The 18,359-nt window shown below is 34.9% G+C and overlaps 1 protein-coding gene across 1 annotated transcript; it reads right to left on the bottom strand.

Moving 5' to 3' along the window:
* Window positions 1-867: 867 nt before the first annotated feature.
* Window positions 868-9,321, bottom strand: LOC127082104 (splicing factor SF3a60 homolog). The gene is made up of 13 exons (XM_051022333.1): window positions 9,099-9,321; window positions 8,617-8,806; window positions 8,434-8,547; window positions 8,078-8,182; window positions 7,481-7,627; window positions 7,273-7,365; window positions 6,232-6,396; window positions 5,322-5,393; window positions 4,413-4,583; window positions 4,216-4,293; window positions 2,894-3,022; window positions 1,940-2,086; window positions 868-1,365 (listed from the first exon to the last, which is right to left on the bottom strand). Exons 2-13 carry the CDS (start codon window positions 8,788-8,790, stop codon window positions 1,219-1,221), a joined length of 1,542 nt encoding a protein of 513 aa, XP_050878290.1. The 5' UTR covers window positions 8,791-8,806; window positions 9,099-9,321; the 3' UTR covers window positions 868-1,218.
* Window positions 9,322-18,359: the final 9,038 nt, after the last annotated feature.

Genomic DNA, 18,359 nt, shown 5'->3' on the forward strand with positions numbered 1-18,359 from the left:
GATACAAATATTATTCCCGGGAATATGACATTGGAATTCACATATTCCCTTGTTTGTTTCAAGTTTTGATAGTTTATGTCTGGGTACTTTTTATTCCCAAGAATATGTTTTGTTCGTAAATTTCTCCATTTTTATTCTCATGTCAAATGATGGGAATCTTATATTCCCATGGGAATATAAAATAACCAACCATAACTTCCCACTCTAATGTTATTTTAACACATTTATTTTTAATTTTTTAATTTTTAAAATTTAATTAAATAAAACTTAAAAATATTCCTAGGAACTTTATTGATTTTGCCAAACACATTGATGGGAATAAAGTTCCTGGCAATACTATTCCTAGGAATGATATTCCCGGGATTATAATTTTAATCCATCAAACAAACACACCCTATCAAATGTTTATTTAATGTTTATTTTTTTATATTTATCAAAAAGAAATATTTGTATGATCTTTTATGAACATATTAAGATAAATAATAAATTTAACTATTTTTTATACTTAACCATTTATTATTTCATTTCATCAAACTTTCTTTCTAATAAATAATCTATAATTAATTATGCATTAATTTTAAAAATATGACATGTAAATTAATAGAAACTGAACAAGTATTATTTTATTACATGTGCTTTATCTCTCCAAATTGAAGGGTCTATTAAATGGAGAAAATACCAACTCCGCAAATCCCCCACACTTTTAGAGAGAACTAAAATTGGTTTAGAAGACTTTGCTCTCCCTCCAAATACTTAAAGCAAAAACTGATTTAAAATAATGCAACATATATGCACCATGATCATGCAAAGTATATTGCAAACTTAATCTGACATAAATAGATAGCAAAGTATATTGCAAACTTAATCTGACATAAATAGATAGCAGAGTATATTGCACTAAATCTCCAATTATAGAATGGCATTAGTTGCCCATTATCACTCAAAATCTATAGTAATGATAATTGGTACAAATAGCAAGGATAATCTTTGTTTCTTCTCCCGTCTTGTTAGGATATCAATCACAAATTCACAATTACTCGAGAATGTGCAGCACAATTCACAAAATATGGCTCCATATCTGTCCCGAGCAGTTCTACAATCATCCCCTATTAATTATGTTGAAAACAAATTGCTTCCATTTCATAGATGATGTAAAAAGAGGGGTGTTTTTGTCTTCCTTCTTTTACTAGTAGAATAGAGTTGAAAAGAAGATTCTTTTTATATCAGTCCCTGGCGCTGTAAATCAGTGTATGTCTTCTTATTATAGATGTTGCCTTCTTTGTCTTCGTACTCTTCCTCTAGATCTGGCCGCCACTTGTTTACTCCTTGTCTCTGCTGTATCTTCTTCCAGAGTTCCTTTGCTTCCTGCAATAGACCATGGTGGCGTGTAAGATACCATTAATGTCGCATGTAAATAACAAAACGAAAATAGATTTTGTCATCAACTTTGAATGTCATTGAGAAGTGAATTTATTCTGATTTCATGACATGCTCTTGCTAAAATTAACTTTCAAAACTGATAATATCATCTTAACAGTGTCAGTGAATAGATATCGACATAAGGGTTTTGTTACCAAGGTATGAAATACTCAAAATTGCATAAAAGGAATAAAATTACTAGAAGCAGAATTGCAGCATCTAGCATTAACAGTAGTACTACTGCGACACATTTGACAGTCTACAATGAAGTCCTCCCCAAAATAGTATTTTGTAGAATATGTCCAACGGAAAAGATATTCAGACTTTCAGGGTATACATCCACAAATTGAGTTTCAAAATTCCCCCCATCTCTTTGGACAAGAAGAATCTTGTGGAAATGTGAATTCGGGTATTTTGAGATGGTACATAAGACAAACTAGGACCCGGCAACGGATATTAAATGAACAATAGGTTTGTCCTCAGAAACATGTGAAAATAAAAAACTGATAAAAATGCAAACCTCAATTGATGTTATTTCATTGAAATTCTTTGTATTTGGTATACCGAGGCACCGCATCCCATGTTGATGACGCCATTCTTTAAAATGTCGCTCAAAAGCACGACGCCCCCAATAACTGTAGTTCCCACATATCTCACACTTAAATTCCTGAAATATATATTATACTATTTAGTTATCTAAATATTGTATGACCCATAATGAATTCTAGAAGTAACAAGCTACAAAGCACGGACACCCCTAGGAGTAGGCGTGTTGCGGTGTCCGACACTAGTATGACACAAGTACGACATGTGTCGGAAAAGTCATACAAGTGTCTCCAAATAACTGATTTATTTTATTTACTTTGACACTTTATAAAATAGTATCCGATGCCCGTTTGACACTCATACAACACGTCTCGGACAACTTAGACAAGTGTTTAAAAAAGAAATTGTCTTTTCTTTGCTTCAACATATTTTAAGACAATTCTTACACAGATCTAAAATGGTTAAACATGTATTGAAGTAATGTCATCAATACAACATTAAAGACAATAATTTTGATTAAGATATTTTTAACTCTTTTTTAATAAATGAAGTTCAAATACTATCGCATATGTAGCAGTGTCAGTGTCCTATGTTTTTGACATTGTCCGTGTCAGAGTGTCCGTGTCGTGTCCCGGTGTCTGTGTCGGAGTCTGTGCTTCATAGGTAACAAGTCCCTAATTTTCCTTTTAAGTCAATGAAAGTTATCTAATGCAATATTGCCAACAAGCAAAGGAAGACGATAACAACAATTTCTTTAAGTAGTTTCTCTCTGCTCCTCAAGGAAAGGGATAAATTTTGTAAGGCCCAAACCACTTGAGTGATGGTCAAGACTCATAAATAGACAATAATAGCACATACTTTTGAGATAAATCCAGTAAAACAAATGATAATTTCAGTTTCTAAAACTTTAATGGCAAATAAAGAATACCTGACCCAGACCATGTAACTTATACAGCCAATAAGGTATAGGCTTCCCATCCCATCCCATTGGTAATTTTAAGGGATTATAAATCTGCTGTTCATCATCTTCGCTTTCAGAGTCCTCTTGTGTCTCTTCCTGAAAAAAAAAATTACACACTATAAGTAACACCATATTTGGGAGAAAAAAGGAGTAGAAGTAAGTTGCCAAAAACAGATAAGTGTAATGTGAATCAGGAGGATAGATGAAAGCTTGAGACTTTTTTTGTCTCTTGTTAATAATAACGACAATCAAGAAAATTTCAGTTTGTCTGAAAAACTTAGCCACAAGGCAAAAAAATAAAATAAAAAGAAAAGAATAGTCACTTGGTACAATCAATTAGGATCATATTCTTTTGCATGTTAACAGCCGATGCCACAATTGTCTCTTCTCAAACCCATATTTTCAATGGGAATGGGTTTAATGAATTCCATAGAATAACCTCTCCAGTTAGTTAATATTTTTCTCATATAATAATACTAATTTAGGTCAGGTCAAGTCATTCTTCTCTTCACTGCCTGAACAAAGTCTAGATGTCAGATGATGCAATCTTTAACAGATTACTCTATTCAGAAACATAGAAGTAAAAGATTAATAGCTACTATGCTCAAGCCAGAGCTGCAAACAAGTTTGCACAATGCATGTAACAAAACTCTCATTGTAGCATACAGATCAAATTCCATTTCTGGACGAATATTCACTATCCTCCAGATAAGGCATGCGGAGAATTATAACATTGTGTGCTTAACTGATAATCTGAGGCAGCTCATATCATGCCTAGCTTAAGCATTAGCTTATTTTATATATGAGTTTACCCTCAGTATTCTGTTTACAATAAGGATTTATCAACTTTAATATTGTGACCATATATACAAGGCCAGCTCCACATCCCCTTCAAATACAGATACAGGAAGTTTGTGATAAACAATGAACATGAATCATGAAGGAGAAAAAAAGTTGTCTTTATTTTATTTAGACAGACCGGTCATAAATATGATTGATGTAATGAAGTGGACCGAACCGAATCCATCTTGGAGATCATTTTGAATCAAGACACATAAATATATGGCAGTATCAATCATTACACATGGACCTTACTCCCTCATTAAAGCCATCCCCCAGATGTTCAAAGCAAACAAGAAATGTGTTATATTAAGACATCCAAGATATAGAATGTGATTGGTAAGTGTACTCTTTTAAAAATAAATGAAACTGTAATATGAAAAACTGAAGTCAAATTATGCACTATGGATCGCTAAAATTTGGAGGATTCATAAATTGCTTCAACTCACCTCCTCACGTTCTGCTTCAATTTCCTCGTAAGTTAGGGCTTGCTTCTTTACAACATTGTCTTTTGTTCGAACAATTGTCTGTTGAAAAATGATAAAAATTATACAGGAGAAAAATTTGTATACATGATTATAATTTATCTGCCCAAAATGTTGTACATAAAACCACCAAAGGAAATAATTAATCGTCATTTTCTAACCTCATCTAACAAATCACACAGTCTACTCATTTTAGCCTCCATTAATGCAACTTCTTTTAAATTTTCTTGTTTTAAATTTCCTTCTTGTGGAGCAGCAGCCACCCCGTTTTTTCCTAAGCCACGCGCCCCCTTGGTAAAATGCTTCTTGTCCAACTTTTCAAGAGGTGTATGCTGCATGAAAAACACAACCAAAGAGAATACGTTAAGTTAAGCTGTAAAGACAGATTGTGCAGATATAGCTTAGAGGAAAAACGTAACTACAATCAAAATTCAGGCAACTAGGGCATCTGCCAAGCAAATAGGAAACTGGGCATGAAGGATTTCACTGTAATTTTGTACAATGTATGGTGGAAATATGGCTTAATAAATATTTAATGAATCTATGCTTTCATAGCATTAGAAACTTTAAAATAATGAATATTCTGAACAAATTCACAATTTTAAGTATTTTTTATCAAATAGATCCCATCAGGAAAGCATAAAATTTTGGATTATTTCAAGGCCCAATTACCTAGCTGTCGAGGGACTACAATTGTAAATTGTAGTATACTATATTTTACTTGGGATAGTGAAAGAGAGCAAAGCTGATGCCAGTTAAAGCATTTAAACTCTCGGTTTGGGCCTTTCTAGGAGATACATGATTGACTCTGATGAAAGAAGATCCTAGTTTCTTATCTAGCTTTCGAGGGACTATAATTGTACATTGTAGTATACTATATTTTACTTGGGATAGTGAAAGAGAGCAAAGCTGATGCCAGTTAAAGCATTTAAACTCTCAGTTTGGGCCTTTCTGGGAGATACATGATTGACTCTGATGAAAGAAGATCCCAGTTTCTTATCAACTTGGAAGGACATGTTGATAATACATCTCTTATTGAACTTGTTTTAAGGTTAATGGATAAAGATCACCTTGGTGAGGAAGAGCCTCTCTGCACGTTGCTGAACAGTGCCGCCAGTTTTAAGTCCCAGTGCAGCCAGTGCCTATATGAAAAGTCAGAACAGAAAGGCATAAGAATGAATCAGTTATCAAAAAAATAGATTTCTACTAAAATTAGTGACTTGCAAGAAAAGATGCTTAATCTTTAATCTTTTACATGAATATTGAAATAAAAGATATTAAGCTAATAAAAAGAGAGCGTGAACCCTGGTATTGCACATCATTGCCTATATATATTGTTGATGGAATATGAACACCTATGTTGCATGGATAAGGGTTTCTGGGTATGGTACTGATAGAGTTCTTAAAAGTCTAAGATACAGGTGCATTAATATAAACTTCAAAAAATATACATACATAAGAAAATTGAATTCTATATGAATTGCATTAAAGATTAAAAAACACAAATAAGCAGAATATATAAAATAAAAAGAGCTTATGTATAAAATAAAAAAGAGCTTGAATTATTAAACACAACCACAAAACATGTCCTAATGAAACTGAAAATATGAAAGTTATTCAACAATCAACATCATAAAACCAAAGCATGACTATGAATATCACACTTAAACAGTATGAATCACATTAAATATAATCTCTGAAAACTTCAAACGGATCCCATAAATCTCCACCAATATCCCACATTTTGCTCTCACCCTTATTTTACCAAATTACATTGCTTTTTTATCCATCGGGGCATGAGTACCTACCTACCAGTCTTACCCACATACCCTAACTGAGTACCCAACTTTTTAAAAAAAATTTGGAATGTAATCATTACATAGACGCACAAACCATGTACAAATACAAAACCAATATGTGTACGTCTTCGGTTTTAGAATACCAGTGTTTCACGCGCACACACACAATCTTCAATTTTACCTCCTTTAACCTTTCAGGACCCACTTCCATTAGCTCTTCAACTGTACTGTAATAATCAAGATCAATTGCAGTGTGCTGAGTAGGTACATGTCCATTCTCCTGATTGACATTCTCCCATCCATGTACCGTTCCAGTAGCCCAATTTTCTTCAAACTCGTTTGTAACCTGCCATAACTATATCAGATTCTACAAAAATAGAGAAGTGCAACCAACTCACGAGAAAACTAGATGGTAAACGATGCACATCATTAATGACACAGAAAGCTTTAAAATAGGATAAAATTACAGGTCTCTCCTACAAGAGAAGGTATAAGATACAGCTCCCTCCATTTTTATTTTAAAAATTTACAAACCTATGCTACCTCTGTTTAACGTTAGTACATTATAATATAAATAGGCTTTTCATAAACACTCTATCCTTTACTTTATTTATTCCTGAAATCATTCACGTATTATTCCGGACCCCTGCGAGCAACTATAAGCCATTATTAGCAAATGAATTAAAGATTTTGGGGGTAGTTTCAAAACTGATAAATGAGTCTTAAAATCAAATAATAAAGTGCTCAAAATTAGTTATTCACAACAATCAAAGCTGTAGAGGAATGACAGATTTTGGTGGGAGGCTCGTCCATAGTCTTTCAATTTTTATGTGGACACCGAATATTTATGCAGTTATAACTTCTTAGTTTGATATATAGTGTTATGGAAAAGGGAATCATATTCGAATAGAAAAATGGTAAGTTTCAAATAAGACCATAAAAATAAAGAAAAACAATTGAGTAGATTGACAATAATTATAACCATATTTACAAAACCCTTTGACAGCCCAAACATAGCACTGGATTTCAGCGAGATAAAACTTTAACAAAGAAAAACTAATGCAAATCATTTAAAACAAAGATTAATTAAGTTTCTGCACCTAAAACATAAGGGCTAGGAGGCAAAATTTATAAAACTACATCACAATCCAAGAGAAAAAAGTGAGACTCAATTATGCTAAAAAGCTACAAGTTGAAACCATGGCAAAATAAAAGAAATCACCTTTGAAAATATTCGATCAAGATCTTGCAGGGGTTCTGTCCGCTGGAAAAAATATATCAGATACTCCAAAAGACTCTCCAGGTACTCCCTGTACTGCCTGTAGAATTGAACAAGGATTTAGAAGACTATAATAGAAATACTCCATACAAAACTACGATGCCCATAAATGTCAAATGATCAAACATATTAGATGAATAGAGAACACAACTTGCCTGGTCGTTTTCATTTTGCGTGGAATCTTATCTGTTTCAGAAAAAACATCAAGGTATGCAGAATACTCAATTGGCTCTCCAAATTTGGAATTGACATACTGATGGTATAATTCATGCATGTCTAAGTATCGACCAAAAGCTTCCTGAAAAGCAATTTTCATATAATCAGTAATCCGAAAAGGTTGCAGGAGAATAAATTGTACGTATTGTACACGAGATATTGTCTCTCTTAACAATATAATATTATAGATTTCATCCTGCACATTCAATGTAATTGTTTTCTCCGAAACAAATAGGACCCTTAGACAAGAAACTTTCCCTGGCATTCCGAATGCACGGACAGACTATTAAAATGTTCAGTCACAAAAAGCCCGATTTGAGGTAAACCCATAAACCCTAATGACCTATCACAATTCAAAACAATTCTTAAAAGATGAAGAATTCTGGAATTCACCATTTAACCATGTATCCTAGATGCCATGACCTAAGGCAAAGTTGAATTTCAGCAAGAGCAATCAGCAGTTTTTTCATGTTCACTGAAGCAACGGTGATTAAACACACACAAGTGGAGAGAGATTGAGAAAGAGCAATACCTCTCCGCTGAACTCAATTTGAGGTTCCTCTTTAAGAAGAGCTTCAGTATCATCATTAGCATCAACGACACGTGCAACCGGATGCTTCCTATGATACTCTCGTATCTACACATACCACAAAACAACCAATCTGTTACACACACAATGGATTCACAAATAAAAATGAGAGAATTCACCTTCACCACATCCAATTATTTAACCTAAAATCTAATATTACAGTTGCCTTCCACTCCCAAACAGAAAAACATGTAAAGCCCTAAAAATCAGATATTAGGATGATCCAAAGTCCCAATTGATGCTTCATCTCTTGAAACTAAAATATTATAATGAAAACTGAAAAAGAAAAAGAGTAAAACCTCTTTGAGTCTATCGTAGAAGGCGCTGAAAACATTAATTCCAGTAGCAGTTTGTCCTCCCAGTGCAGCAATCTCATCCTTCCTTGCACTGTCTTTGTCGTCGTAAATCTCAACCTAAAACAACCAATGAAGCATTAGATAGGAACAGAATATGTAATAAACCCTAAGGAGCAAGCAGCTTACAAGTCTTTCGGTGGTCGAGGTGATGGTGTCTATCATATTCCTAACGCGGTGGCTCTGAAACAAACGATCCTTGTTGGATGTAGGCTCATTCTGGAGGTCCTTCACTATCAATCTCTCCAACCTCTCCACCTCCTCGTGTGCTGCCCTAGTCACTTCCAGCAAAGTAGACGACATTCTCCCAATGAACTTCCTATACTCAGCCCGATACACATTAAGTTTTGATTAGGCTTCAAATACCAATGAGTTCCACACCTCTTTGTAAATTTCACACAAGTTTTTTAGAAAATGTATACACGAAATAAACGAAATAGAGAGTGCTTAACAAATTATATGTATTCATTCATACATGAAGTGAAAGATGTTGAATTTGGCCATCTCGGCCGTGAATCAAATAATATGGAATAGAGTCCTTGCGCGCGCGATACATGGCCGCAGCAGGAGAGGGGAAGGAAAATCCAAACGTAAAAGGAATTGAAGAAAACCTGGGATTTGTCACTGGTTCTGATGGTGTTCCTTCCGATGACTGCCAATTCCGCCTGCGTTTTTCCGGTGAGGTTTTAGCTTTGTTGAAGATGAGTTCAGAGTCACTCCGATGCAACTTGTTTCTGGTACAAGGGCAAAGAGGCGATGGGCTCGTGTGGATTGGGCTCTCGTGAATTGGGCTTGGGATTGCAATCTCATCTTTTAGAGCATTTAACTCCCCCCATTTTACCTGGCACCCTCCCAACCCAACCTAATGAATCGGCTATATTAATCTTGCAAATTTTTCAATCATTTTTAAAATTCACTCAAAATTTGAACAAATTCCAAAATGTCCAGAGAGATCCCAGAAATTCTCAAGTCTCTTCTGAAAATTCTAAAACCAATAAGTTTTTTTCGAAAATTTCAAAATTTTCATATGAATCCTTTGACTTTGTACTGGGAATTTATGAAATTCCGATATTTTTATATGCATTTTTTATGGAAATTTCATAATTCCAAGTATTTTTTTATAATAGTTTATCAGAAATTTATGAATTTCTGGCCGTTAACTGATTTTTCCCATAAATTTTAGAATTTTCGGTGATATGTGGGAAATTTCTAAATTACCGGAAGTTAACTGATATTTTTCTTTTTTCGTTTTTGCAATGAAATACAGGGGAAAGAATGACAGCATTGCAAATAGGGCCACAAATAGAGTTGCATCTCAGGCTAGGGCTGTTGAGGCTGAATCTTCCTAACTACGGGCTGGACAAATACGATTTACATCAGAAATGGTTGGCTGAGCAAAGGCAGTTATGTGCATCCCTTAGCACTCGACGCCAGACGATGAGATCAGACGAGTAGCCCATGGATGATGTTAAGGTTGTTCATGCTCAGGAGGTGCAAGTTCATGTTGTTCATGACCCAACAATCGAGATAGATGCAATACATGTTATTGATGAGATGGTCTAGCCAGATGCCCATATTGCATATGAGGTGGTCTAGTCAGATGCCCTTGTTGTTGATGAGGTAGATGCCACATATCTGATCCCTTATGTTATTGTTGATACGAAGGTTATGGCTCCTACTTCGACGGAGTCGTAATGCACACTAATAGAGAGTTCTCGGGAGGATCCATTGATCAATCGGTGTTTATCGAGTATGTTGATCAGGTGGCATACCAATTATGACAGGGAAAGGTATATATATTTTGTGTTTAACTTTAATTTATTTATTATTGTTCCATTATGTGTTGAAAGCTAACTGATATTTTTTTTTAATTTGATTGTTACAGTACCGTCTCCCACTGAAGGTGACATCCCACAAGTCGAAGATGAAGAACTTATCGGAGACTCTGATGCCTGAGAATGTCAGGAAAATTGTACATGATTTTGCTCTTCTCTCGTTTGTCGATTGCTCACTCGTCGTGTTCGACGCTTCATTTCTTACTGCTTTTGTTGAGTCATGGCACAAGGAGACATTTTCCTTTCATCTTCTGTTTGAGGAAGTGACTTTCACTCTAGATGATGTCTCTTCCTTATTCCATATCCTCATCGCTAGTAAATTCTCCATTGCTTTTATTATTAGCTAGAAGCTTGCATATAGGGTGGTTGTTCGGGATTTAGGAGTTACTGAGGAAGTCGTGCTAGAGGAGTTTGATTTTAACAAGGGAGATCACCTTTGAATGTATTGGCTTTGGGATAGGTACGACGAGTTTGTTGAGGCATAGATGTATGAGGTTGTCACTAGGGTGTACATGTTACATCTAGTAGTAGATACTCTCTTTGCGGATAAGTTTCATGTGTATATTGACGCTCGGTACATGTGGTTGTTCAGTAGTATTGGTGATGCCAGTTGAACTCAGAGGTGTGCTGCATTAACCATCCTATATACAACACTTGGAGTTATGATTGTCTTTAAGACCAGATAATTTGTTGATGTCGATGACCAACAACGTCTAGAAATGATTGCAGTTATATATATATATATATATATATATATATATATATATATATATATATATATATATATAATATATATATATAATTTTTGGTTTTCGGTTTTATGTATACATATATTTTGCTTTACGTTTTTCTTATGTATATATAGTTTATGTGAGTTCAAGTTTTATATATATATATATATATATATATATATATATATATATTATATATATATATATATATATATATATATATATATATATATATATATATATATATATATATATATATATATATATATATGGGTAATGCTAACTTGTGCCCCAAGGGCACATGTTAAGAAACCCATAAATAAAAATTTATTTTGAAAAAATAAATAAAATTATTAATTATAAGTTTCTAATAAATTTAATACACAATTTCCAAGAATTTAATATATATATATATATATATATATATATATATATATATATATATATATATATATATATTATATATATATATATATATATAATTTGATAATATTATTTTATACTTTATTTTATTTTTGTTCTATTTCGATTTTGTAGAAATGCATATTTATTGTGGGTAGCGTGTGTGTGTGTTGTGTTTAACTTTCTATATTTTAATTACTTTGAGTTGATGTAAAAATTATGACACTACTATAATAATAATAATAATAATATATTTGGTTGTTGTTATTTTATTTTATTTCATTGTGTTGCGACTTCAAAAGTTTAAATTCAATTTAACTTCCAAAACTCGCCCGAACGCATAAATTTAGTTGCTCAGCTTCTTATAGAGGGATTCATACATGAGTCTACTTTAAGTTAGCTTATAGCTAAATTCAGCTCCTTTCGAGTTCGGTTTATTTCGGTCTCGTGGCTTACTCTTGGGTCTTCTTACAATGAGCTCTTGATCAATATCAAGATAGTTTTAATAATCTCAAACATTGCACAAATCATTTTCAAGCTAATACGAATCAAATCTCGATTAACATCGAGTGACTTTTCATAAATTAAACATAAAATCAAATCATTTTTCTAAATAAACACAAAAGAATAAGACTGTTGGAATCTAGAATTCTAGCAAAACCCTCGAATGATTGGTCTCAAGCCACGCGTTTTTGGTTAATTGTTCATTCTTTCTTTCGCTTCTTAAAACACCTTAATTAACTTGGACAAAACAAGAGCCGTTGGGATCCAGCATTCTGGCGTAACTCTTTGAACAATTGATTCTTATCAAGCGTTCTTTATCCATCAAACAATTTTCTTAGATAAATCGAATGAAAAAAGACCATTAAAATCTAGCATTCTGGTGGACCCCCTAGTGATTGATCTCGATGCTTAGGTCTTGTTCTCATCAAACATTCGTCATTCACCTATAAAATACATTCAACTAATCAAAAAAAAAATCTCGTCGTTGTGCGATCTCAAAAACCTTTCCATAAACAAAAGACATTTTGTCTTAAGTTGATGCAAAGAAATGCTTCATCCATAATTGTTGAGTTGAGATAAGTGACATTTTCTCAAATGTTAATTTGTAAATCCATTCAATGTGATGCAAACGTCTACTCCTCACCTGTTTTGGGTAAAACGATATTCTTCGTCGAATAATATAAAATAGCTTTCGCTAAAATCGACCAACAAACAAACATTTTCTACCTAGAACTACGTAAGCCTTGAATTTTCTATTGCACTTGGAGATACGTAGGAGCAGGATTGTGAAATCTTGTCATGCCCATTAACAAAAAATTTAGGTTTAGTTTCTTCCAAGCCCCCTAATAATAAAAAACTTTTTAGGTTTTTTCTAATTAATAAAAATTCAAAAAAAAAATTCTTCTCTCTTTTTCTATCCCAAATAAGTAGAAGATCACAAATTGACATAAGTTAACATTCAAAACTAAACTTACTAAACGGTTCTCGTTGAGTGCAATGGATGTAAGGGGTGTTAATACCTTCCCCTTTCGTAACTGACTCCCGAACCTTGATATTGGTTGCGATGACCATATCTTATCCTTTCTATTATGGTTTTTATCGATATTTTCCCTTTCCCTCTTTGGGAATAAATAAAGTTTGGTGGCGACTCTGTTAAGTCCATCCTGCGAGCGTGCAATTGCGCTTCGCGAGCGTCGTGTTCTTATTTTTCGAGAAACGACAGATGGCGACTTTGCTGGGGACAGGAACATCCTTATGTGAGTCAACCCTAGTTTAGTTAGGTTTTTGTATGTGTGTTATCTTTGTTTGTTTCTTTTTTCCTTTGTTATATGTTTTATTTATCTCTGCTTTATCGCTTTTTTATATTTGTATATATATCTATGTGTGGGTGTTAGGATTTTGATATCATGAATAAAGATCTACACCCGAGATTTGAAAAATGAAGAGAGAACACATAAATTTAGAATTGGAAGTTGTGTAGTAATAGTACCCAAGGGTCACTCCTTACGTGCGTAGCATGAAGACTCCCCTAGAGTAGACTTGTTTGTAGATCTCGTTATAAGACAGCTAGCCTGTCGCATGATGTTAATCCATTAAGGGTCCATGACTTTAGGATCCCCTCTTAGAACCAGTTTCTGCCTTGGTGGTTGGTTAATGTTGGACTCCAAGGGCCTCTCCTTTTTGCACTCAACATGAAAACCCCGCTCAGAAGAGACCTTTCATCACTCTAGTCATAAAGCGGCTAGCCTGTTGCATGACGTTGATACGATTATGGTCCATGACCTTGGGAACCTTATCAAAAATGTAGAAACTATCTTGTGAGTGGGTTTATGGGTAGAAATCCTAGAACTATCTGCTAAGAAGTCTACCTAGTAGGGTGTTATGAGTTGCTCTTATTATCCCAAATCATAACTACTTGCATTGCATTTTATTTGCATATCAAAACATATAAAAAATGCATTGAATCCATTCATATACCATTTCATCTGCATTCGTCATCATGCATTGCATATCATTTTTCGAAAATACCAAAAAAATCGTATCCATCCTTTTTCCATGATTAGTAAAGTGATTCCCGACAAGCGTCTAGAACAAAGAACCTTGTCTCAGAAGATGACGGACAATCCAAGGAAAAGTCAAGAAGCATTGAAGGAGGGACCTAATCTTTTGAAGAGCCAAATGGGATGGGTCTTGGAAACCCTGCAAGCTTTATTGAGAAATGAGCGTTATCTCATACCCATTGTTGCAATAGAGGGAGCTACTGCTCCACATCCATTTGGTGTTACACCAAGTCAATGGCAATTTTATGTGGCAACTCCTCGTCTACCGGCATATGGCCATCCCTCAGGATGTCACCATCAACATCCTCTGGCTATTCCTCCTCAAAATCACCGAAGTCAGGTTCGAAACAAAAACCAGAATCAAAACAAGGGGAACAAAGATCACAATGACCCGATTTCGGTGCCATATAGTAAGCTCTACCCGCAACTGATCTAGAATGCTCTGGTGACTCCTCGAGTTCTCACACCCACGTCACCTTACCTGCCATGGTACAATATAAATGCAACATGTGAATTCCATAAAGGGGCAATGAGAAATGACCTGGATTCTTGCTTAGCATTGAAAGTGTTGGTACGAGAACTGATTAACAAAAAAGAGCTTAGTCTTTGAAGAAGACCACCTGAAGGTCAAGTGCGAATACCATACTAGAAAAATGGGACACTCCATCGAGGAATTCAAGAGTTTTAAGCTCAAGCTGCAAAGATTGATTGACATAAGGTCACCTACACTCAAGGAGGAAGGCTCAGGTACATATATCTTGATTTCTCGGCCTGGCAGTGAGAAAGGCAAAGGACCCCTGAAACCCCTTAAGGTTTTGTACCACAAGGAAGAGGTCAGGGATGTGGCTAACAAGATATCATCATTTCCCGGTAAGAGCATTGAGATATCGCCTTGGATTTCCAATGTCACAACCTATGCCAACGGAGGCAAAGAAGAAGTGACTAGTGGATCCAAGAGGGTTGCGCCCAACGATGAGATTGAAGGAAAAGAATTTGAAGATCGTCAGGCAATGTCAAAAAGCTTGTTGATCCCAAACTTAAATGGATGAAAATGAGCAGTTAGCAATGCCCAAAGTGTCATTCCAGCAACCATTACCTCCCGGTCCTCAGTACTATCAACAGTGGCAAGGTCTGTTGAATCAACCTACTCAGGTTCCACATCAGCATCAACATCAGAATCACCGGGCTCGAAATCCAAACAATCAACATCAACGTCAGAATCAACATAGACCTCTAATCCAACAAGAAAGAGATACTCTCCATATTGACCTGATCCTGATGATGTATAGTCAATTATGGTCTCAGTTGGTACAAAGCTCGTCGATAGCTCCTAGAGAGACCAGGTCCATGAAGTTCATATTCCCTCCTTGGTATAACCCGGATATTCAATGTGAGTTTCATGATGGAGTAATGGGGAACTCAATTGAAGAGTGTAATACCTTCCAAGAAGAAGTACAACGTATGATCAATAAAGGGAAAACTGACTTTCAATGGCCATAACGTGGTGAATGGTCCATTACCCTTATGAGTTTGGAGACTTCAGGAAACACTTCCCAGAGCCAGCAAATCAAGACAAAGAAGCTCATCCTTAATGTAACACCCTAAACCCCATACATAATTTATCGCGTAAATTAAATATAAAATAAAACCACGTAGGGTGTCACACCTTCATAACACACATGACCTGCTCCGTAACATGGATTTCAACAGTACATTTCAATACACACATTTGTAATAAGGATGTTTACACGACATCCCACTTATATGAATCATACCTGGGATATTTACACGATATCCATCTCATCTCATCGGTATTATATATTCACATAATAAGACATTCATAACTTATCACCGCATGCTCACTTCCATTTTAAAGTATCATCGCAGCTGAATTATCATCACAATTATGGAAGATAAAACAAGTAATAACATATAGTCTCAACTTCAATTGTAATAACAAAATAAGAGAGTTGTAATCAATCAACTCAACATCTTAAGAATTCTCAACAACAAAATTAGTCTTATGACTTCAACATAATCAGACATAAGGAATAAAATAAGCGTTTAACCCAACCCGATGTTACATGATCAGAGCAAAGTACCACTAGTAAAAGCGATAAAATAAAGAAGTAATACAAGAGCTACCTTCCACTTACTTCAGCAATACTATTCTTGAGTATCTGCATGATACCCGTGTAAAGGCAACATCCAAATAGAAGGGGTGAGAATTCATTTCAATAATAACGATATAGAATGAAGAATAAAGTACAACATCTACACAATCATGCATAACAATATATCACATTCTTACATCCAAATCATAATCAACATCATACACGATAACGTCTCAATTATCGTCAACATCATACAAAACCATATCTCAATTATCATTAACATCATATGCAACAACATCTCATCCAACAACATATCAATAACAACCAATACAAATGCAACACTTATGCAATGTACTCAACACCAACTCGACATGCATGTGGTACCAAATATGAACACTTAGGTTCATCTCACTCCATGATCCCCACCATAGGATCGATTCCCTCTTGTAACCGGAGTAAGCCAAAATCGCTACCATCACCATAGGTAACACTTCACTAATCCCCCATAATAGGAATTAGTTACTCGCATTCGATCCATCACAATGGGATCGAGGCTCATCAAAACTCGTTACCATCAACATAGGTAACGCTTCACTAATCCCTCATAATAAGAATTAGCTACTCACACCAGATCCATCATCATAGAATTGAGGCTCACCAAAATTGGACCGAAGCTCATACACCAAGATGCATGACTCTCAAATAACATGCATCAACACAACAAGGTTCACCTAAATGATCCCCACACATATCTCATCATTTATGCATCATATCATCCATCATGCGACAACCAATTCATGTTACCACGTGAATAATATCAACAAACAGAAGCAACTCGTTAATATCTTAACATCATCGACATAATAACATAACTATCACACCACGATATTACAACAATGCAACAATTCATCAACCAAACGTAAAAACAAATACATTTATTAACATACTAGGCATGTTAATATTATCAAAACATCTCAATAATCACTACCATGTTATAATTCTGAGTGTTAGCTTTTTAATGCTTCAAACGGCATCAAAATCGGACTTACGAAATAAAAGTTATGACCAAAATCGTCGGGATATGTCAACAATTCACTAATCAAACGTATGAACAAAAAATTCACCAACACAGTAGGCATATGAATAATATTTAAACAATTCACTTATCACCATCACTTTATATCTCCTAAAGTTAGATTTATAATGCTTCAAACCCCAACCAAAAATGATTCACGAGTTGAAAGTTATGATCAAAACAGTGCACGAAGGCGTTACTAAAAAGTTGTTATTTTCTAAAATTTCCAACATAATTTTCATCTTCCTCAACCCCCAAAACATTCATGAAATAATAACCAAAATTATTTTATCCTTGGAACAAAGTTATATCCCTCTATTTCAGATATCCAACGCTTCAAACGGCACTCGATTTGGACTTACGGATCAAAAGTTATGGCCAAAACAATTTCGACCGAAAAACATAAAAAGGGCTCTCGCGCTGAGCGCGATTGTGACGGGCAGAATGCATAATTTTCTGCATTTTTCATTGTTAGAGGCCTTCCGAACCTCCGATTTCGATTCCGTAAAAAGCCACACGCTTAGAAAATTATAACCCATACAATACTCTAATTATCTTAAGTTAATTTACAGCTTTAACACAATTAAATCATTTAATCACAATTTTAAGATTATGCCTAAAACCTTCGAAATTACAACAACGGTAGATATATATTCAATCATAAAAATAGAAAAATACACGTACATAAGAGATACGGAATTCATTATACAATCATCATATAACAACCATCATAGCATCCAAATTCAAAATTATGAATCAAAACACTCAACCCTAAGGAGGTTAAGGATTCCTCCTGTCATACCCCAAAAGTTGCCCATTAATCTTGCAAAACATTTCTCGAAGCACTCCAACTTATTCCGCAAGACACTGACCTTAAAGGAACAAAAGCCCAACTCACAACAGACCCAATCTAGAAAATGGCCCAAACTGTCATGCTCGCTAGGCGAGCAAAACCTTCGCCTAGCGAACTCTTCGCTACAATACTCGCCTAGCGAAGCTTGCGAATATCAGAATTTCTGGGCTTCATTCTGAGCCCATTAGGTCACAACAAGAGCATTATAAATAGCCAAGCTTCAGTCAGAAAAAGGAAGAACGAAAACAGACGAAAAACGGAGAAAGAAGAACCCTAGCAAGCAGACTCTAACACTCAC

This window comes from Lathyrus oleraceus, chromosome 5 (assembly GCF_024323335.1).
Source record: "Lathyrus oleraceus cultivar Zhongwan6 chromosome 5, CAAS_Psat_ZW6_1.0, whole genome shotgun sequence".
NCBI classification, from domain to species: domain Eukaryota; kingdom Viridiplantae; phylum Streptophyta; class Magnoliopsida; order Fabales; family Fabaceae; genus Lathyrus; species Lathyrus oleraceus.

Coding starts and splice junctions, on each gene's coding strand:
- LOC127082104 (XM_051022333.1), bottom strand. CDS start 8,790: ATGTCGTCTACTTTGCTGGAAGTGACTAGGGCAGCACACGAGGAGGTG. Junction 8,548..8,616: donor CCTCGACCACCGAAAGACTT/GTAAGCTGCTTG, acceptor TGGTTGTTTTAG/GTTGAGATTTACGACGACAA. Junction 4,584..5,321: donor AGAGGCTCTTCCTCACCAAG/GTGATCTTTATC, acceptor TTTTTCATGCAG/CATACACCTCTTGAAAAGTT.